The sequence below is a fragment of the Clinocottus analis genome, unplaced genomic scaffold (genome assembly GCF_023055335.1).
Source record: "Clinocottus analis isolate CAN_PGR_092001 unplaced genomic scaffold, fCliAna1.0.p SCAF_9, whole genome shotgun sequence".
Classification (NCBI taxonomy): Eukaryota; Metazoa; Chordata; class Actinopteri; order Perciformes; family Cottidae; genus Clinocottus; species Clinocottus analis.
The window spans coordinates 17,157,639-17,179,696 of NW_027176251.1; the positions used below are offsets into that span (position 1 = coordinate 17,157,639).

The window sequence follows — 22,058 nt, forward strand, 5'->3', positions numbered from 1 at the left end:
TGAAGCTTGACAAATTGATAAAGACAGGACATATCTGGAAATTGTGTATATTGCATCTACTTCCCAGTTTCTACCGAAACCCTGAGAGGTCGTAAGAAAAAAATTAAACTAAATTGTTTTCTCTCTCGTGTTTATGACTTAAGAACAGGTGTGAAAATACAAACATTTTGCGTGGAATTTCATTTCTGGGGGGGAAGTTTTTGCCACCGCGTTTTTGTTGTAATACTCATTTGGATCACGAGTGGCTGAGTACCTCGTGTCCAAAATGGGACGAAAAACAATTTCTTGCAGGTGAGTTTTAATTTCTCTCTACCCTCTGAACAAAAGTACACTCAAAGTGTTTGTTCGCAAATAATGTAACATTACTGTTATATATCATCTGTGCCATCTGGGAAAATATGAATGCATGTGGTCCTATTTAGACCATGGCGTAGTCGTACACCCTCTTAAATCAGTATACTCTGCTGTGAATTAAGAAATTGTTCCATTTTTGTGGAGAACACTCTTCGGCTAGTTCCCTTTTTTTGTGTGTATGTATGTGTCGTATTAAATAATACCGCCTGCTTTGCTTCCAGGCCGGGATGTGGAAGGGCAGTTGTGTGAACTGACCCGGCTCGTACTGAGACTACCCGAGGTAGACAGTCTTCTGCAGAGAGCGGGCCTCCAGCCCACAGCCTCGGGGCTACAGCCCACTGCAGCCCTGGAGGTTTTTGTCAAGGTAACGCATTCCCACACGTGTTAAACACACACCGTTTTTTAAAGATATCTATGATTTACACTTTAATGTCTCTGACCCTCTTCATCCTCGGTTTCTATACCCAGCATATCTTGCGTCTTAGATCACATTTACTAAAGTCTGCACTACATGTTAAGTATGCTTCATGCCGGTCTCTACCACCGCAGCCTGTATTTGCAATGAAGATATCTACATGGATTCATTCTCTGATCTGCTCTGTCGGGTGTCAGGCTGTCGGCGGTGTGTATAGTGGACTGCAGGTTTTGTCCGAGCGCTCAGCCATGGTGACCAGAGCCTTGGACTACATTGGTGACATCCTGAAACACATTAAACCTTCTCTTGTCAGCAAAAACCAAGAGGGACTGCAGCTGGTTTACAGGGCTGTCGGTACGTGCAGAATAGACACCGCTTCAGGAGCACTTTGTTGTTTTATATCTGAATCGTTACTGTTGTGTGTCTGACTCTTGTTTTGATCTGTTTGAGTCAGGTTGCATAGTGAAGCACTGGAGCCCCCTGCTGGCCACATCGAAAGCCCAACAGCTGCTGTTCCGTATTGTGGACGGGCTGCTGCTTCCACTGAACCTCACACAGCAGGACAAAGCACTCAGGGACAGCCTGCCTTTGTATTTACAGGTTAGGACAGACCTCTTTTTTTGTTTTTGGCCCATGTCTTTATTTTATCCGGATGTTTCATATTGACTCTTTTGATTTATTCCCCTGCAGGGTCTCTCGGTGGCTTCCAGCGTGTCCCAGGCGCAGGGCGCCCACCTGAAGCAGCAGCTCCGCACTGTTACCCGCAGATATCTGGACCTTTTCCTTCCCGCCTCGCCTTCCTTGGGCATCATTGCTAACCACCCGGTGCTTTTGAGTGCCTGTGAGGCCACCCCAACCACCCGAGGAGCAGCGCTGAGGAGGACCATCCTGGAGGTGCTCTGGTGGGTCTTTAGAAGGGGGTGTTGTTGGCCTGACATGGCCCCACCAACCACATGACTTTGACATTAATTGCATATCCAGATTGTGTTTTTGACTCATGGACACATTCTTGTTATCATTTCTTGTTTTCCCACTAATTTTCTCCCAAAAAATATATTTCATAAACAATCCCGTTCTTCTACAGACTGAAAGGTTATTGCAAATGTCCCTTTCCAATCTTACAGCGAGAGCTTCCTACAGTTTAAAGGTCACGCCCCTCCGCCTCGGCTAGCAGCAGTCCTGATGTTCCTACTCGAGCTGCTGAGACGGAACAGTGACTCGGACCCCGCCCTCCTCACTCTGCCCCTCCCCTCTCTGCTGCGCTGCGTGATGCTGGTCAATGAGCCGCAGGGTAAGATAACACTTGTGCATATTCGCACCGAATTAATCAGTTTTTCTACGTTGAGTGTGAGCACTGCGGCCCTCAGAATGTCCTCGTCCAGCAATCTTGGCAGCCAGTGGAAGAAACAAGTTGATTTCCATGAAATCATTTTTCAGTCATCCCCATAACCACAGTTCTGAGTAATATGAATAAGAGTCCAGACTACCCTCCTTGTCTGCGTAGCCCAGTTTTTAGGAACAGGGGCTTTATATCAGTTGCCACTCACAACCTTGGCTCCAGCCAATCCTGACTGGCATAGTGTTTCATGATGCTTCTCGTTATGTCATAAGAAACGGTCCTAATGTGAGCCACTTCCCTGTAAATAATAAAAGGCAGTTTAACACCGTGACTAGGATCGCATGTAAGTTACCGATAGCTGCAATTTTGATTAATTACAGCAAATGTTGCGTCCTTTTGGGGTGTTTATCTCGCTGAAGGTTCTCCAAAATAAATGTGACCAGGCACGCGTTTACTTTAGTTTCACGACCAACTCAATAAATGCAGTAATCACAGTACTTACTTACCATCAGCGAGATAGTTGCAAACATGTCCTTAACACTTACAATTTTCATCAATCCTCACTTTGGTGCAAGTTATACAGAAGAAGAAAACAATCAAGTTTATAGTAATCACTGAAGGGCTGTCTAATCATATCTGTGTGTGTGTTTTTGTTGTGGTGTGCAGTGAGGAAGACGAGCACAGATGCCTTACAGCTTGTGGTGGAGCGATGTGCTGCTGCCTCTACAGCCGGGCAGTGCAACCAGATGATCGCCGTTTTACGGTAATTGACACCAAAGTATAGCAAATGGCTGAACGCGCAAAACCCTGACACAGTTACTGTGGGCACCAATCTATATCGCATTAAAATTAAAACCTCTTCTTTTTTTTCACGGTTTCTACTGTTTGTGTAATCCCAACACTCTAAGGTCGTTTGTGGAGGAGAATGAGGGCGTCTACGACAGGCAGGTGTACAGTGTCCTGGAGACGGTGTCCGTCTTAGACCCCGCTGTGGTTCAAGCTCTCCTTCCCCACCTGTCTCTCAGTCTGAGAAACACCGAGCGCAAGAGAGGACTGGGCAGAAACGTCGCCTTGAGGTGAGCGAGCGCATGAATCACACCCGGGAAGCCACGTAGTTTATCGCCTTGAAGTATTTATAAGTTGTCTAGACAATAAGCAGGTGTTGCGTACAGGACTGGAAATTCTTCTGTATCTGTATGCTTTATTGAATGTGTAGACTAATGTGACTTCTCCGTGTCTCTGTGTAACAGGAGTGCATACAGGAAGTTGCTGTGCCTCCTTGGAGAGAGTGGGCAGGCAGAAATAACCAGTCTGGAAGCGGACTGAGAAGTTGGGTTTTTTTCTTCAGCAGCTTCAACAACGTCTGTTTTTTGCCAAATTTCTTAATTTGATCATCAAAAAATGACAGTACTGCTAATCAGGATAGCCCACAAAACATGAGGGTTCAGTGCATTTCATTAGCTGAGTTAATGTCAATACCCAATATGCTGGAAAAACACAGGATGAATATATGTAACTGTGACTATTTAAAGATACTTTAACAGCTGTACTTAAAAACGCACGGTTCACCCCAAAATCAAATATACATGTTTTTTTCTCTTTACATTTACTTCCATTTGTCGATCTAGTTTTTATTTTGGTCTGAGTTTGCTAGTTTTGGGAGAATATAAGTTGTATGGCACTCGGCTTGTGGAGCTCAGAGCGTGAAAATAAATGCATTTGTAAAACTCAACAGCAACCTCACCTGATTACTCAAAGTAATCCACAGACTGTGTTGTGGGTGGATGTCTTTTTCATTTTGGGGTGAACTGTCCCTTTTTAAAGAATATTTTCCAATCATGGACTATAAGCATGATATCACCAGGTTGTATATAATGTACATGTTGTAAAAAAAATTAAATAGGTGCATTTTGGCAGATGCGTTATTAATGAAATAAAATGTGACAATAAATATACGAATACTCTCACATCGGTCTCTCCATCTTTTCATTTCATCTTTGAGGGGGAAAAAGTGAGGGAGTGAAAACAGACTATTTGTGCTCATACTGTCTCTCCTCGGTTGGTATTCTGAGTTACAGATTTGATGACATTCGTGGGTGAGCCAAAGAGTTCAGTAGCAAGGAAAAAAAAGTAAAAGAGAGGAGTACTGTTTGTTCCAATTCTCTCTCTAGCCCTTCCAAGTCGCAGCAATCTCTCACTATACAGCTTTAGTTTGCACCAAATCACGAGAAGTCTCACTCCTGTCTCCCACAATCACGAGTCCCATTTTCTGCCATTGCTAGTCATTTTCCAGCCTCATCAAACTTCTGTGCATGCATCTCTTCATCGGAGCGGCATTCCTGCCGCACTGCGCTCCTGCTCTCCGACAGTATCGGAGGTGGTTAGAGACACGGAAGAAAGGCAGTTGAAGTGATGCTTTTAAATTAGTGTTCAGTCGTCTGCTGAAATATTCACCTTCCTCCCTTCATAGCTATTGACAGCCCTTATAAAATACATTCTGGATAAATTCATGATGCTCCTTTATTCAGAAAATGCACCATATATTCTTTCGGACACATGTTTTGTACAGAAGAGGGAAGTGCAGAGGGACCTTCTCCTTTTCTTTTGGTTAGAGTAAAGTTTGTTTTTAAAATCAGCACAATGTTGGCTTATAGCGTCACATGAACACTTTTTTCTTTTTATGGAAACGCTTATGCGAACACAAACAGTATTGGGTCCTGAGCAATGTCACGCTCACTTGTGTCACCGCTGATGCCTTGTTTAAAGGTTGTTTTTTTTTAAATGACATGGTTGTTTATGCACCGATGAGCTTCAGGCTCTTGACTCTGGCAACAGAAGCTGCAATTTCAAACGACATGCGAGTCAATGAGAAAGCGGTCCTCTATATGTTGGAGAAAAAAACACATCCTGTGCATGTTTTTTCAGGCCACCAAAGTGATTATAGAGGTTTGATGGAATTGTTCTACAGTGAGTTTAGCTTAAAAAAAAAAAAAAAAAAGCTCCTAAACCCTGAAACGGGTCGCAAAGAGCACAGTTTCTTTGAGCTCCTATGGACAATTGAGCAATTCAGTAATGTCCGCTTCCCACAAGTCACTTATTGGTAATGCGATTGGCATTGTGTTCCCGTCGTCTTAGGGAATTATAATCCCTTAGGAGTTGGGGATGAATGCTGTCTCAGTCTTTGGGGAAATACAACAGATATGCTGTATTATTGTGGCAGCTGCTTGCTTGTTTCTTTTTTAGATTCCGAGAAGCTTGCAGAATAACACAGCTCCTGTATCTCAGGAAAAGTATTGTTATTACATACAAGGGTCTCACAGGTTCCAGTAGGATCACTATGAGCAAGTACGTTTTTTTGTCAGCCACGTTTGCAAATACTGATGGCCCAGCGTGTATTTTTTTGTTCCTTGGAGGGGTTTAAACAGCTCCTATCCTGTGATGAGGTACTTGTAGAGTCTGTAGGTTCGGGCAGGTGAAGTAAGGAGCTGGGAGGAAGCACGTCGCTATCCCGTTGGAGGCGAATGGCAGTGTTGGCCCGTAGAAAACCTCCTCCTTCCCCTCTGCGCTCAGATCCAGCACCTGGAAATGTGACATTCATATCATTACATGTACTTTTTCATGTAATATTTTGCTAGCTTGTGTGTGCTCAACTCGTGGTATATCTCTGAATATTTTTTTATCAAGCTGATCAATGGCTGTTTCATCGTGAAGAGTATTGCTGCTTCACTTGACCGCATTAACGGCACGTTACCAACAGAAAACCGTAATTCATATCACTTGCTGTTGTGAGGCTTAAATAAACGTTTTGAAAAAGCCCCATCCCTCACCTGAATGCATGCCAGAGGCTCGTTGGTCCAAATGGAGTATCCTCCAACCACGTAGATCCTGTCATCGTGGACGGCTACTCCGGACTCATTTTGACCTGGGGAGGACAAATAGCTGACACAACGCTTCGCTGTGCCAAGCAGAGGGCATTCTGAAAGTGTGACTTCCTCTGTACCCCCCCAGAGACAGAGAGCAATAAATGGGGAAAGATGGGGCAAGGGCGGGAGTGTATGGAGATTCAGCTGCTGTTCTCTCTTTCCCCGTGACTTTGTCTTAAACTTTTGCAGATATCATCGGAGGAGAGAACAAAAGAGGAAAGTCATACGGGAGTGTAGAAGGAGGTTGGAATAGTAAAGTCACCTGAACTTTAAACCCTCTGAGCCTTTGTCAGAGACTTGAATTGACAGAATATGACCGCATCCTGCAGCATACACCCACAATGGACTGTGCCTCCAGGTCCAGGCTGGTGGCGGTGGTACTCCATCCCACCGCCTCCAGCCCGGGGGCTATATATGCAGGACGCCCACGGGTGTTTTCACTGTATAGCATCCTACTGCCTACTCCCAACCAGCGGGGAGGCATTATTGGTTATGTTTTCATCTAATGAGAAGAGAGCAGAGAGCTTTACTCAAAACAAACAAGATGAATTTGCATCAAAGCCCCTCAAAATTGTAGTATTTCTCTGTAACATTCAATATTTATGACTGAGTGAGCTACATTCAAAGATACAGTTTGAATAAAATTGATGCATTTAGACTTTTACTTCATCTGGACTGCGTGGGTAGCGTTTAATCAGGCTGAATAGCGACATCAACAACCACACAACAGTCCTCACGTTTTGATTCAAATGTTGCAAAATCTTTTTCCCCTGATGGGAAAATCCGGCTCTCGAGTTGCGAAAGGCTCAAATGTTGTTAATATAGTGAAGGTAAAATAGTTGGAGTTCGAACTCCCTCAAACAACTGCCTCAGGCCAAAATCAACAAATCAACATCAAAGTTGTGAGCCAGAAAATCAAAAAAACAAAGCGCTGAAAGACGCTGTAAAGCTCCTTAAAGCTGAGGGGAACTGCAGAGTCAAGTGATAATCACTATGAACGACCCTCTAACATATAAGCCGTATTTGATCTGCTTATAGACGCTTCAAAACATCTCTTCTAACGCTAAAAGGGTTGGGTCCAGGGCTGATGACGTTAAAAGACCGTTAAAGAGCTGCACTTGGCAATGCCCCCTGTTCTCATCCCCAAATTGCACTGACACAATGACTGTTTGTTTGAATTCCAACTACTGCAATACCCATAATTTACATAATGTGACAGTTTACACGACGTTGCATGTGGTGACAGGAATCGGGCATTTTTGTTGCCTCCTTCTCTCCGCGGACTGATCTCTTTCAGAGTAGCGTGTGCTAATTGGTTTATATCAACGGATGGATCGTCCCCCAGTTTACTTATGGAAGTGTGTGTGTGGTGTCTTCACTTGGCCCACCCGTGAGGAGGCTGAAGGAGCAGCGCGTCCACTGGTCCAGGTCCATGTTGTAGGAGTCGATGTGGCGGACCAGGATGCGGTCGTTGTTGTAGTCCAGGTCGTTGCCGCCCAGCACGTAGAGCTGCCTCCTCACCGCTGCCATGACGTGGTAAACTCGCCTCTGCAACATGGAACTGCGGGACAGCCACTGGTTCTGAAGAGGAGGAGGAAGAGGAGGAGGAGGAGGAGGAGGAGGAGGAGGAGGAGGAGGAGGAGAGTGGATTAATAGGGGGATGGAGGGGAGAAAGGAAGGAAGAAAGCGATTCGATGCAGGTGAGATGTGGTATGGGGAGGGATGAAGAGAGAAACGGAGAGGGTGGGAAGGGAAGGAGGATGAATAGGAAGATTAATATTTAAGCATATCCATGCATGGGTAATTGATGTATGCTCAGCGCTGGATAAATAACGTGACACTGGAGCTCTGGTTTGTACTAATGACTTCCCTCCCTATTTCTAATCATATGTTCCAGCCACTCCATTTTACACCGAGGATCCCTGCTCATTTCACTAAGTGTGTCGAAGCTTATTTTGTGTCTGTCTGTGTGTGTGTGTGTGTGTGTGTGTGTGTGTGTGTGCGTGTGCGTGTATATGTGTGTATGTGTGTATGTGTGTGTGCGCGCGCGCGTTTGCGTGCGTGTGTATTTGATTAGGCAGAGAACGCGTGTGTGTGTGTGTGTGTGTGTGTGTGCGTGTGTGTGTGTGTGTGTCTGCTGGGAGCTGACGGGTGGCCATCTGTTGAGGGTAGAGTGGGTGGGGGGTTGCTGTTGCTCTGGCAGGTGAATGTAGATTCATGGCGAATACAAATGAGACTCTCTCCCTCTCTCTTTCACTCGCCTCTTCGTTCGCTCGCTCCTCCACGCCACGACGTGCACAGACACAGACACACAGACCCATATGGATGTGCACCTTTCACGTATATATACACACGCCGCATACCTCTGCGCACTACACACAGCCTCACCAGGATGCGGCCCTCTTCAACAGCTGGTTCATGTACACAACACAAACAGAAGCTGCAGATACATTCCACTGCAGACAGCTGTGAATATTGCAAATATAGATATGATTGTTTAATTGTCACGCCATGATTCAAGGCTGCAACAAAAGATATAAGGTTGTGTTCGCTTCGTATTTTAAGAAGATAGGTCGTAATCTTGTGAAGGAAATATTGAGGTTTATAATTTACATTCACACATAACAGTACTGCTGCAAATCCCAATTACAGTAATTTCCTATGTTGTTTTCCAAAATTAACATTAAAGTTTCACTTTCTCCACGATGCCATTGGTTTCCATTAGTTTCCTTAAGGTGTGAAAATAAATTAGCAGACTCTTGACACCTGCCTGCTGTGTAATCCATCACAGAGAACAAAAAAAGTGTTGGCATTCCTTGTCTGCAAAGAGCCGTTATTGTTGCAAGCATGCTTTTTAAATTAAGTGTAGCTGTTTTTTAGTTGTTTTTTTAAGTAGTATACGTTTGTCTGAGAGGGATTTACAATCTGAACTCTAAATAATACCCTCCTTCCTTAAACCCTGGTAGGAAAAAACATTCATCAGTGAAGAGACAAGAGATCCACAGATACTTCTTCCAGTGAACAACTTTATGTGCACAGGCGACAGAAAAATCTGTGAATTAGAATATAGTCACAGTACTACGTAAATGAAGTACATTGCTCACATATCATTTGTAACACGATGGGTTACATAACTCAGGAGTAATCGAGTCCGACAACTGACTGTATAGAACCGAATTAGCGTGGGAGTTACTGGCACAAATTCACCTACTGCAAGGAGCATGGGGAAGGGAAAGTTGTTTTTTTAACTATAGCAACACTTGTAGTGTTGTGAACATCAGACCAACACGTTTGTGGTGGACCCTGATGACTGATAGCGCTGTTGCCGGTTTGCAAGCTGCTCCAAACGTCTGTGGAATGCACAAAGAAACAATGAAAGTGGAGAACCCTGATCCGACTCCTGATATCTGACCCTGATGGTGACGACGAGCCAAAAATACTTTGGTCTGACAATAAAGTTGTTCTTAATACCAAGTAAGACCAGTGTTGCTACAGACATGATCCTTTGGCGCTAATAAATTTAACCCTTTATTTATTTGGCCACTTGGTGCCGGCTGTAACGAGCTGAAAAGCAGACGGCCACCCCGACGCTCTGAAAAGTGAAGCCAACGCTAAAGTGCCCTGAAGGCCATCAGGGGGCGACCCCAATGGTGGCAAAGATAATCCAGATTGTATGAGTCTTCTTCAATACAGCACGATGTTCATTCACTAATTTATGGTCCTATTTAGACTCAAGCACAAAGCAGGGTATGCTTTAGGGCGGGGCTATCGTGTGATTGACAGGTAGCTACCACAACATCCAGTCTGGTTGTTGTCAGTGTTTTCGTCTTTGAACTTTAACCTTTTTACAATGTGTCAGTCCATGAAAGTTAATTGTAACATTTTGGTTGTCAGTGTTTCTCAGCATTCAGTTGTAGCTCCACCCTCTTGTGTCACTTCTGGTAGGACAAGAAGCCAAAAAGGTGATGGCCAAAATGTCAAAAATCAAGGCTTCAAAACGGTAGTCCACAAGCCAACGGGTGACTTCATGGTGATACCGTCCACGTCGTACACTCTATGGTGATGAGCATAGAGTGTATATGAGATGAGTTGATGAGCATTTAAAATGGAAATTGGTCAGCAGTAACGCAATAAACTACACATTACAAGTATAAATATGAGTTAAAAAACACTGTAAAAGTATGAGATCGCGTCCCTTCGCAGTTACCTGTTCTGGGTCGTACACCATCAGTCGGTTCTGGTACTGGGCTGTGTTTGTCACCCCACCTGTAACGCAGAGGAACAACACCTTTCTTTGGCTTTCATCAGGGAGCGAAACATTTCGATGCATGAAGCTTTCTGGACTACATGTCAGCGCTGTGACTCAAGGTAAAAGCGATGCATGGGCGAGAGTGTGTGAGTATCCTATCTACCTGAGACCCAGAGCAGGCTGTCGGCCACACAGCCGGCGTGGCAGGACAGCGAGCGGTCGAAGGGTTGTACAAACATCCATTTGTTCCGCTTGGGGCAGTAGCGCTCCACAGAGGGCAGCACCTGCCTCAGCTCGTTCCTGCCCCCCACTGCGTACAGGTACTGGCCCAGCACACCCAGCACAAAGTGTTCTCTGCAGGCCTTCATGGGGGCGATCTCGGTCCAGCAGTTCCCTCTGGAGTCGTATCGACAAGCTGTCCTCACGGCACATGTCCTCCCCGTGGCGTGCTCCACCTCCCCGCCCACGACAAACAGGAAGTTCCCCATCACGGCCACGCAGTGGTGGCTGCGGCCGGTGGGCATGGGCGCGAGCTCGCTCCAGTTCGAGCCGCCGGCGACGCGCACGTGCTCCTGCGCGGCCGGGTTAAAGTAGCGCAGCTCCCTCACCCTGCTCACCTCCCGCTTCCGCCCGCCGGCTATGTAGAGCGTGAGGGACTGGAAGCGAGGCCTGGTGCGGGCTGACTGGCGCAGGGGCTGGGAGAAGGTGGCGTGGTGGTAGTCCAGGGCCTCCTCCACGAGGGCGGCGGCAGTCGGGCTGGACTGGACCAGAGAGTGGCTGCGGGCGAGGTGGTGCAGCGTGGGGACGTCCATCAGGCCGTAGCGGACGTGTTGCAGCAGATCATCGGCGTACTGGTGGCGGCAGTCGTGGTCCAGCCACAGAACGACCAACTATACGACACGGGGGAGAGAAGAACTGAGTGAGGCTCCACAGAAACAGTTAAATGGGTCATATCAAGTTCAAATTCAGGATCCACTCATTATGTGTCAAGTATAAATTAAGAAATTGTATTTATTTAATGGACATTTTGAAGGATGTATCAAAATGATTGTTTCCTGATGGGCATGATGATTAATTAGCTTAATTTGCGGTACCCTGTTTAAATCCTTTTGGGTAGTATTGATAAAAACAAGTTGAACCGAATCAATATGCTTTCAGTCACTAAAAAGGGAGACATATGAAAAGATGAAAAGAACGAAAGACCAGAGGAATAAGAACACGGAAACAGCAGAGAGAGAGAGAAACGAGCCGAGGCTGCTCATCAGCTTTATCTTTTTAGACACTTAAGCTATTATGGCAAGACTGAGACCCGCCCGCACACACACACACACGCACACACACACACACACACACACACACACGCACACACACAGATATTTATTAATCAGCATCATTCAATATACAGACTGTAAATATCCACAGGCACCTTCCTTTGTTTAATGCAGGCGAACCGGAATGCAGAGAATTTAATTGAACTTGAAAGCGGTGGAAGGTTGTTTAGTTGAAACGAGGTGTGAATGTGAGCGAGATGACTGGAGACCATCGATAGCGTCACGGGGAAAACAAAGCGCCTTTCAAGGTAGAGATGGAGAATTTAGTACTGTAGCAGAATGTCGACAAGTTTCTAGGGGAAAAGAGTGGGGGCGCCAAAAAACACCATTTGTATGATACATAGAGGAAATACTGAGCATGTGCTGAACAGCTTTCCCTTTTTCCCACTCTAAAGGTGTGAATATATTTAAGAAACATGCAAGTCAGAATTGTCTTTTCATGCCGTCTGTGCCACTCTCCTGTCTCAACCTCCCTTTCTCTATCGCTCACCCCGCCTCTCTCCTCCTCCTCGTTGCTCTGAAGTGACAGTGTGTGTGTGTTTCTGAGTGAGAGCGCTTGCTTGTGTGTGTGTGTGTTTCTGAGTGAGAGAGCGTGCATGTGTGTGTGTGTGTGTGTGTGTGTGTGTGTGTGTGTGCACTACGGCAGCTGACTGTGAAGGTCACGCTGCATCACGCAACTTCCTCAGGGCACAGAATAAATCAACTCCTTCTCCCTCCTTCCCCTACGCACAGAAAGAGAGAGAGAGGAAGTCAGACCACAAAAGACAGAGGAAGGAGAGAGTGAGGGAAGGAGATAGGGAGGTAAGGGGAGGGGGCTACAGGAAGGCAGAGCGAAGGATGGCAAGAAAGAGGGGGGGTGGAGAAAAAAAACAAAGCCAGAGAAAATGTGATTTCCAGACCGTGAGAGTCTCTAAGAAAACTCTGAGTGACGATGATTGACTGCCAAGCTATATCGGTCCGGTATTGGCGTGCACACCCCCCCACCCCCCAACCCTTTCGGACGACGGCCCCCGCTTGCCGTTCGCTTCCGTCTGATGCCCAAATTAACCTTCTGGGCGAAGTGAAGGAGGCCCAAAGCAGCCTAATCAGAGGCTGATTATGGCGGCGGCGGCTGGCTAAAGGGTCAGGGTAATTGTGCCATCAGAGGCCTGATTGTTTTCAATCAGACGGGCGGCCGAGTGACAGCTGGGGGATTGGGGCCCTGATGGAGCCGCAGTGGGCCTAATCAGAGAAGAGAAGGGGAGACAGACAGCGAGGGAGGGAGGGAGAGAGAGAAAGAGAGAGAGAGAGAGAGAGAGAGAGAGAGAGAAGAGCGCGGGGGAGGGAGGGTGGAGGGCAGGAAAGGGGGCAGGCTGATTGGTGCAAATGAACAGTCAAAACAGTAAGTCTCTACGCCGAACTCCGTGGCACGTGCACGCGCACGCTCGCATTGGGCCGCATGGACTGACGCATGGCGCACGCGCGTACGTCACACGCTGTCATAAACTTCCTTATGGCATGTCCTCACCGATACAAACAATCAAGTGTGAGTCGCAGGTGGCCATCTTTAATCTGTCGCTTGTTAGTCCGTGTGCATTGTGTTACGCATGTCTATCCGCGCATGCAGATTTGGTGCCACGATGCGATTTGTTCCCGTATGCAAGCTCAGATGATGGCATGCCGCACTTTGACACCTTGATACTGCATCCACAGCCCCTACTTGCATGAAAAACCCATGACCACACACACACACACACACACACACACACACACACGCTCTCTCTTCCAGTACCTTCCATATCTCCTCCTCGCTCAGCGAGGTGAGGCGGTCGCTCTTCAGCACCTCCCTGAGGAGGCGGTAGGGCAGCTGCAGGGCCTCGTCCTGCCTGCTCTGGCTCAGCTCAGACAGATGCTCCACCAGGAAGCCCACCACGGCCTCCTCCAGGGCGGGGAGGTGGAACAGGTCGGCCACGCGGTACAGCTCCAGGTAGTTCACGCTGCTCAGTTCCTGCAGGGTGAATCCATACACACAAACAAACACACACACACACACACACACACACACACAAATGAATGCACATATTCACCAGAAAGGTTTTCTTTGTACTTCCAGACAGCAAAATATTACTTTTGCGAGATATTATAATTTAGTTTGAAGGAATATTTAGTTAATTTATGTGAAATTTCCTTTAGTTTGTCTTTTATTCCAGCTGTGGTTATTGAAAGAATTTGTCACATTTACCAAAGGTATCTCCTTTTCCACCCACATAAAAGAGTTGGACACACATATGCAGTATGTATTAATTACCTGTGGGTTGATTTCCATTTCATACTTTAATAACAACATTACAGATGCTAAATGCGGTGACAGTTGGGCAGAAATGAAGGAGAGGAAAGAAGGTAAATAGAAAAAAATCGAAGCCCAAATGGTGGAAGATTACTGCCATCTTCTGGCTGCCCTTCAGCACATACAGTACAGTACAAACACACATCAGCTAGTGCTCAACCTGTGTTAATATAATACCTTCTGATCATTTCACTACTAGTTCACAGGAAGAAGTAAATATAGTGAATATTTTATTTTTGGAGAAATCTGAATCAGGAAATAAAACACATTAGATTAAAGTTCTTTATTGAATATCAGAATGATGATTATACAAATAACAACATAAACTATCACACACACACGCACGCGCACACACACACACACACACACACACACACACTCACACACACACACACACACACACACACACACACACACACACACACACACACCAGTCATTAGAATCACTTCAAATAAAAGGACTTAAAGCTCTACACACACAGCGGGTGTCGTATCAATGAGCTGTTCAATATTCAATTCACTGGATTCTGCACATCGGAAGGAGGAGGATCCTGACTGGCTGTTACATCCGATTATTTTCAATCAACTGGTGCAGCGTGAATTGGTAAATCAATGTTATTGGTCCGAGCTTACCGCCGCCCACTATGCACGCTAACCACATACCGAGTAAAGCAGTCAGCTGTTGTGCAAACAGATGACAAACAGAAGAAGAAGAAGCAGAAGAAGAAGAAGAAGAAGAAGAAGAAGAAGAAGAAGAAGAAGAAGAAGAAGAAGAAGAAGAAGAAGAAACAATCCATAGCAATATTCAGGTTTTGTATTTCTGGTCACTACAAACCAATAGAAATGAAACTTTTGCAACCACCAGATGGCACATTTGAGCTAAGTTACTGTGGACGGTATCATTCAGTATTAAAAAAAAAGAACGTTAGAGTCTGGCTGCAGGGAGTCAAGATGCACAAGACGAAATGCAATTATTACTGCGTGTAATTAAGTGGAACCACTGCAAAATGCATTGAGGCTCGAGAGGAAACCGTGCATCAGATACCTCAGAGAGGCTCTGATCTGCAACAAGCTCAACCCGATTTATCTGCAGCAGCTTTTGGCTGCATACCCAGAGGAACGTAGGCTGACTTTGCCGCTGTTCCAACAGATCCGTCTCGGCATCTGGGATAAAAACGCATTACACAAGGAGCAGGGTGGCCTAGTTCTTGGGGAGATCTGGACTCAGGCACCTTCGCTGAGAAGCATCCACCCCAATGAAGTATCCTTGAGCAGCACACTGAATCTGACCTGCAACCTCCCGGTGGGGGAGTATCCACACTAGACTATTATTTACAGAAGAGATTGGACATTTTAATGACTTTTAATAAATACAAAGGTCTGTTTTTCTCTACAGAGATTGCCCTTGACATCAAACTTTGCAGGGAGGTTCGCTTGAAGAAATAATTCAAAACAGCTGTTCACCTCTGTCTCCAGTTTTTGTGCTAAGCTAAACTAAGCTAACTGTCTCCTGGCTCTATTTTAATGTTCAGCAAACAAATATGAGCGTGGTATTGATCCTCTCATCTGTGTCTCAGCGAAAGCCAATAAGTGCATTTCCCTCAAATCTTGGTGGATGTTACTGTCGCTGCTATCAGCACACGCACCATTTGTTTCTTCACTGTTTTATACAGACATTTTCCACACCATTGAGGTTATAATCTGGGTTTTTGGAGTTTCCAGTTTATCGTTCGGTGTCCAGGATTGGTACAAAAATAAATCTGGAGTCTTTGGCCTTTAAACACCTAATCCGTATTTCTGTCATTGCCTTATGTATTAAAACACACACACACACACACACACACACACACACACACACACACACACACACACACACACACAGTACGAGGACGAACATTGTGATGTTGGCACAGATGGCAGCCTGACGGAGGTCGCTTGTTTTATACTCCATGACTGGTGGGAAGATAAAGAGGTCACGTCAGTATGTATTCACTAATCCCTATGTACGGGGCACTTAACACCATAACCTGCACATCCTTGCACATGCTGCTCTGCTGTTTGTCCAATGGGAAATACTTGTTGGTTTCTTGTGCAGTTGAGAATTGGGTGCTGACACTAAGACAGTAAAACTGTGTGAATAAGGCGTAAATAGAAAAGCTATTCCACTTCAAGTTAAGTGGTCCGTTTGTACATTTTCTTGGTTTTCCCTAAAGACAGGATCAAATCACCCGACTGCTCCTGAGTGGAACTCCATAACATTACAAGATTTCTATTAACCTGATAGGACGTGTGTGTGTGTGTGTGTGTGTGTGTGTGTGTGTGTGTGTGTGTGTGTGTGTGTGTGTACCTGGATGAGGTAGTGGGAGCAGAGACTGAGGAGCTCCAGCAGCTGAAGGTGGCTGCCTGCAGACAGGACGTCCTGGATCACCGCTGGCTCCAGCAGGATCTGTCCAGAGACACACAAAGTCATTCACTGCGGCTGGGTTGCAGTTCATTATCAGGCTCATCGCCTTATAGCATTGAAGTATGTAATAATAATCACTTCATAGCAATGTCAAGATAGTTGAGAATCTGTTTTTCACTCAGCAATTTCTGGAGTTGGTTGAGAGACGTCAGGCGGTGCATCACTGTGGTCCAGACTGAAATATCTCAGCATGTATTGGATGGATATCCATGAGATTTGGTACAAATATTCATGGTCCCTGAGGATCCAGTGAACCCTTGACCTTTACTCTCGCGCCACCAGAGAGCTGACATATTGGGTTTTTGGTGAGATGTCTTAGCAGCTATTGGATATAGTGCAATAATAACTTTATACCAGTATTGGGAAATAACACGTCCTTTTTCTTGTTCAGCCTCAAGCTGCCAGTGTTTTATATTACTTCTGATTTTTAGTTTTTTTTATTGACAACTCCTTTGATCTTGAATAACTCCTTTACATTGTTTTGCAAGTTAAAACACTGAGTGTTATCTGGTTCCAGCTTCTCAAATGAGAGGGGTCGTTGCTTTTTATTGTCATAAATGATAGTAAAATGTATAACTTTGAAGATATTTAGGTATTTTGTTTTGGAGAAATTAAAATGGAAATCTTTTCTTTTTACTAACATCTTACTTTCTAAAGACATTGATGCCCTATTTCAGCCAACTCATTTGTGTTTGGTATGGGCCGGTCATTGAGCAGTTACGTACATCACTGAGAGATCTGTCCGTCCGCCAGGTTTTGTAAACATGTTTTAGATGGTGCAGCAGAGACAGGGCGAAGGACTGTGACATATTGGGCTGCCTAACAAGAATGGCTCCACCAATGTGCTTGATTTCACCGCGGTCGTCCTCTAAAACAAAGCAACATATTCCGTCAATTATTTCGGTGCTGATTCTGCCAAAATGCTTCCCGTTTAGTTGACGGAACAGCAGTTGAAATGATCTGCTGAAAGCCTCCTTCTGTTTCCTCCATATTACCCCCCATATGCAACATAAAGCTCTGTAATACAGCCAACTCACGGCGCCAGGGAGCACACTGTGTACTCGATGGAGCCTTAACTGCCCTTTTTTAAAATGTATTTTTATTATTAAATATTCCCATTCCAGCACACAAACAGAACCACGTAGAGTTAAATGTTCTCCGAATCATTGGAGTGATAGCCCAATCAGACCAAACGTGCTTGTTGCCTCTCACACGGCAGATTCACCTCCTCAAAATAAGATGCAGTTTGGTTTTAAAGGGCATGGAACAAACCTTTGATAATCCATTCAGCAGCGCTGCCCTACATAGCCACAGAGCCGTGACTGCATCAGCAGTGAAAGTGTGAAAAAAAAAAAAAATGACTTCATCATTTGTCTCCCTCGCCTCTCACTATACTGTTGACACAGCAGTGGGCTGGAATATTGTTATGCAGCATTCACAGGTATCATTACATTTTTTGTGCTCAGGCCTTCTCTGGGATTTTTAATAACATAAAAAGGCAGATCCTGTTTTTAAACTGGACCGAACAAATCTGGATAGAAAGTGTACTGCTTTCTTGTTTGTCCACTTATCATAAGTGATGTGTGAAGAAGTGAAAAAAAGGAACATTTTAGTCTGCATTGGTGCTGATTGAATCAAGCACATTGCTTTTCCGCTGTAACATTTGCGTAAACAAATCATTGGAAATCATCAAGCAATTTGTTTACGTTCTCTCTCTTTTTTTAATTTCCTCTTTGCAATTAGCTGCATCTGCACATTCATCCTGCTGAGATAAAAATTGCGATCAAGAGTGACAAACACTCAATTATTATTGTTATTATTGTTATTATTATTATTAGATTTTTTTTTTTTATAGTAATCTTTTATGACTCAATCAGCGTCCCGGCGGGCAGCATCCCCGAAATAATGTGACTGTAACAACTGTAAGTGAACAGCGGCGCTCTCCTCTTCACATTCACCTGAAGGAGAAGGCGGAAGTGGAAGGTGGTAAGAGTCTCGACGTCTTCTACAAAAGGATCCAACCTCATTGTGGCCTCACGCCACTCTCTGTCTTTACTCAGAAGAATGAGAGATTTACCCTCTGGGAAAAACAAAGTCATGTCTGTGGGTGATGTCAAATTGCTTCGCGAACTCTGCTGTCATCTTGGCTCGCAGGGGAAAGGTCATGGAAGTTACTAACTTGACTTCCGGGCCGAGAGCATCGCCCCCACTCGCCCCTGTCGGCCAATGACATGTGGCTGAAGGATTTTTAGTAGGTCATTATTCACGGTGTGGGAGATAAGCATATTGCCCTCATCTCATCTGCTATCATCTCCACTGGGCGGACGGAGGCTCTGAGCCAACCAAAGCAGGGCGGCTCGCAAGCCTGCTGTTGACCTACTTACGCTGCCTAACCGGCTCCCTCTTTGCTCATTTCCACTATGGAAATAAAATTAGGAGTAATTACAAAGTTTCCGGCCTCTCGGGTCCACTGCATAAGCCGCTCGGCTGCTTATGAGAGCGACTGGAGAGAAAAAAAGTGATTAGAAATGATCGCAAATGACTCTTTGTCGATGGGGCGAGAAGGCGAGAACGAGCGACCTCACCCACCCGGAACGTAATACTGTGATACTTTACTTCTGCCTCCTTGAATCGAATTGTGTTTGTTTCTGATCCCAGAATAACATTCAGCGGTGAGGCCATAAAGGGCACAGGGACGACAGCACCTGCACACTGCTGGATAACACTGTGCCCAAAGGCACGCCGCGGCAGAAGCCCGTGCTGCTGTACATGCCCTGTTTGGATTGTTTTCTGTGACATATTTGGCAATGGTGAAAAGTAACTATTGGAATGTTTAACTGTGTGGAAAATTCTGCAACATGATTTTAAAACTGTATTCCAAAATACTCTGAATACAACATTATACTCTTATAATATGCTAATATGCCCTGTGGTTGCTTGAAGATTTTCTTTGCAGAATTCCAAGCGTTCGTATTGCCTTCACACAGCTCTCAACGTGGCGACGGCAGAGCCGGCGGCTAGGAGCTAACGATGCAAACAATGGCAACAGCACTGAGTGTATATTTTGGGACGGGGGACCGGGACAGTGGGCGTAACGCTTCAATAATTGTTTTTGTTTACTGTATTAGTGCTCTGAATCCTGTATAAAGAACCTTGAAGGATAACAAGTTTTACATGCAAAACATTACACTTGTAAATGAATATGTCACAATAAAACCCTGAGAAAGGGTCAGATGTGGGCTCACCTGCCCAGTGTAGGCAAAGTCCAAAGCGTGCTTCAGTCCAACGCCGGTCACCCCTTGCAGAGTCACCTCGTCTGCCTCACTCTCCACCATGCACAAGCTGAACATAGCCTGATGACACACAAACATGGAGGTCAGCTGAGGGAATACACAGATATTTTATTTGGCATTTTTCTGTCCTTGGTACAAAAGAAAGAAAAAGAAAAAAGGAAACGAGGCCTTGGGAACACTGCATTCGATATAACGACCAACAATCACATTAATGGTCAAATTCAATCCAGATTTGCTCTTCCAGTCCTTCCACGTTGACTAGGCTGATCTTATTATATCTATAAGTTGTCATAGCATTAACAGGCTGAGAAATGGGATTTGTATGTGTGCGTGCAGATAAACAGCAACGCAGTCCATCAAAACCTGTCAGACGCCACATCCACCGGGGCCTCTCTGTATCGATTATCCTGCCCCGGCCCCGGAGGTAAGCAGAAATAAATAGCACAATCAGTACTTTCTGAAACACGTGCCCTCTGTCTTTCTCTTCTTCTGTCACATCATGCGTGCACGCCACGCGCTGAAAATCAAAGCAGCGGACGCAGCGTCTGCAGTCTGGCTGTGCTGTGTTCCAGTCCGGCTCGCTGCTCGCTAATCAAAGCTATTGACTGGTGTCACACCACAAGGGGATGACAGAGCCGTGGATCAGCAGAGCGCACACTCACAGTGACAGGAGAGCGATGGGTCAAACCCACTCCTCCTATCTCCTCAAGGTTATAAAGCATTTAGGGTTAATATTTGTCCTCTGGTTTGTAATGGAAGAGGGGGAGTAATCCATGTATTGCTTTTGAAAAGTAAATCCAGCTGCTGTAAGGCAGTTTCTTTCCCCTCAGTTCCTTCGTCTAGGGATAGGGATCTGGCTAACTTGCAAATTCACATATCTATTTAATCACAGTGGCAGTTTGTCGCACAGTCACTCCGCACTATCTCTCCTCAGAGACTGGTGTATAACAGTGTAAGACGCTCTGCAGGCCCTCGGGCTAGCCAGCCAGCAGAGGAGCTCTTTCCGTCATGAGAGACGACATTCACTGTTCCCAAAACTCCTACGATTCCCCCTGATTCATAGCACCCGTGAACTTTAACCAGGCGCCGCCCTCTCTCTCTCTCCTTCTCCCTCCCCTTCCCCCTCTTCCTCTCCCTCCCCTCTCCCTCCTCTGACGAATGGCCCCTGTGTATTGTGAGGGCGCCGTGTGAGACAGGGTCGACTTGAGGCCACGCTGAGCTTTAACCGAGGCCTGCGCATCTCTCCTCGGAGCTCGGCCTTGTTGATTCACCGCTGCGCTAATTAAAAATCCAATGGTCCGCCGAGCACAGGAGGGCCTGTGGCTAAACCTGGGGTATGTGTGTGTGTGTGTGTGTGTGTGTGTGTGTGTGTGTGTGTGTGTGTGTGTGTGTGTGTGTGTGTGTGTGTGTGTAAGCTGTGTTCAGTGTGTGCATGAGTGTTAAACAGGCAGAAAGTTTTAAAAAAAGTCAATAGAATAACTGCTTATGAGTGTTTTCTCCTGTGTCGGGGTGCAGCCTTGAGGCTGAAAGGGAGCGCCCAGAGAGTGTGACCCTGATGGGGGAGCTGAGGGAGAACTGGTGATGATATACATCACATTGGGACACATTGAGACACAGAGACCGCCCATCTCTCGCGCTCGCTGCTGCCCTTTTCACATGATGCTGCAGTGGGGTAGGGGAGGTACAGCACTGCAGCTCGCACGACCCTTCAGCAGAGTTAAACGCGCTTCTGCTTGATCAGAAATCCTGATATCTCACATGGAAAACTCAGTTGTTGTTCTTTGAAGACCGGTGCAGCTATGCGTGCATTATAACTGAAGTCGCTCCAACCGTACACATATTCCTTGTCTTAAGACTTCGTCATGATCATAACAAGAGGAAAGCAAAGGTGACATGGATTCAGGGTGTGTTTCCTTTTGGAAAAGTAGAATTTCCCGTGGAACCACAAGTGGACAGTGTCACACAAATGCTGCTAGTTGTGTGCACAATATTGTGGTATGTCTGTGTGTGGGCGGATCATTACGTAGCACTTATTACTTTGAGTTCCTTGTTCTTCTAAGACGGCCTATCAAACTGAAATGATCCTGTTTGTTCTCATCTCAGCTAACTTGGAACTGCTTATCATATGATTGCACTTCTATAACGTGTGTGTTTCAACACTGGGCTTGTGTTTCCACAGTTCCCTCACTTCCATTGTTGTTACGGCTGGCTATTAAGACTGGATTAAGGTAGGTGTAAGTGATGCGGGTGCAATAAAGCCTGGTGAACTTCATGTTTGCCAGCCACAACGTCTTTTTTATTTATATTTTACTGAAAAAACAATTGTACTTGATGAAATTATAACTGCATCAACATTTTTCATCA

The 22,058-nt window shown here is 45.6% G+C and overlaps 2 protein-coding genes across 5 annotated transcripts in view; one reads left to right on the forward strand and one right to left on the reverse strand.

Annotated features, from left to right (window-relative positions):
* Nucleotides 1-4,047, forward strand: part of mms22l (MMS22-like, DNA repair protein) — an 18,174-nt gene extending 14,127 nt beyond the window's left edge. For both annotated transcript variants that reach the window (XM_068569149.1, XM_068569150.1), the window contains exons 19-26: nt 576-718; nt 967-1,123; nt 1,224-1,369; nt 1,460-1,671; nt 1,894-2,060; nt 2,775-2,871; nt 3,017-3,184; nt 3,359-4,047. In XM_068569149.1, the coding sequence (XP_068425250.1) occupies nt 576-718; nt 967-1,123; nt 1,224-1,369; nt 1,460-1,671; nt 1,894-2,060; nt 2,775-2,871; nt 3,017-3,184; nt 3,359-3,434 (1,166 nt within the window). In that variant the 3' untranslated portion in view covers nt 3,435-4,047. The remainder of the gene's footprint in view (nt 1-575; nt 719-966; nt 1,124-1,223; nt 1,370-1,459; nt 1,672-1,893; nt 2,061-2,774; nt 2,872-3,016; nt 3,185-3,358) is intronic.
* Nucleotides 3,462-22,058, reverse strand: part of klhl32 (kelch-like family member 32) — a 25,715-nt gene continuing 7,118 nt past the window's right edge. For all 3 annotated transcript variants that reach the window (XM_068569154.1, XM_068569152.1, XM_068569153.1), the window contains exons 4-11: nt 19,647-19,754; nt 16,285-16,383; nt 13,383-13,598; nt 10,444-11,170; nt 10,239-10,297; nt 7,420-7,612; nt 5,936-6,030; nt 3,462-5,687 (exon numbers count right to left, since the gene is read on the reverse strand). In XM_068569154.1, coding sequence (XP_068425255.1) covers nt 5,526-5,687; nt 5,936-6,030; nt 7,420-7,612; nt 10,239-10,297; nt 10,444-11,170; nt 13,383-13,598; nt 16,285-16,383; nt 19,647-19,754 — 1,659 coding nt within the window. In that variant the 3' untranslated portion in view covers nt 3,462-5,525. The remainder of the gene's footprint in view (nt 5,688-5,935; nt 6,031-7,419; nt 7,613-10,238; nt 10,298-10,443; nt 11,171-13,382; nt 13,599-16,284; nt 16,384-19,646; nt 19,755-22,058) is intronic.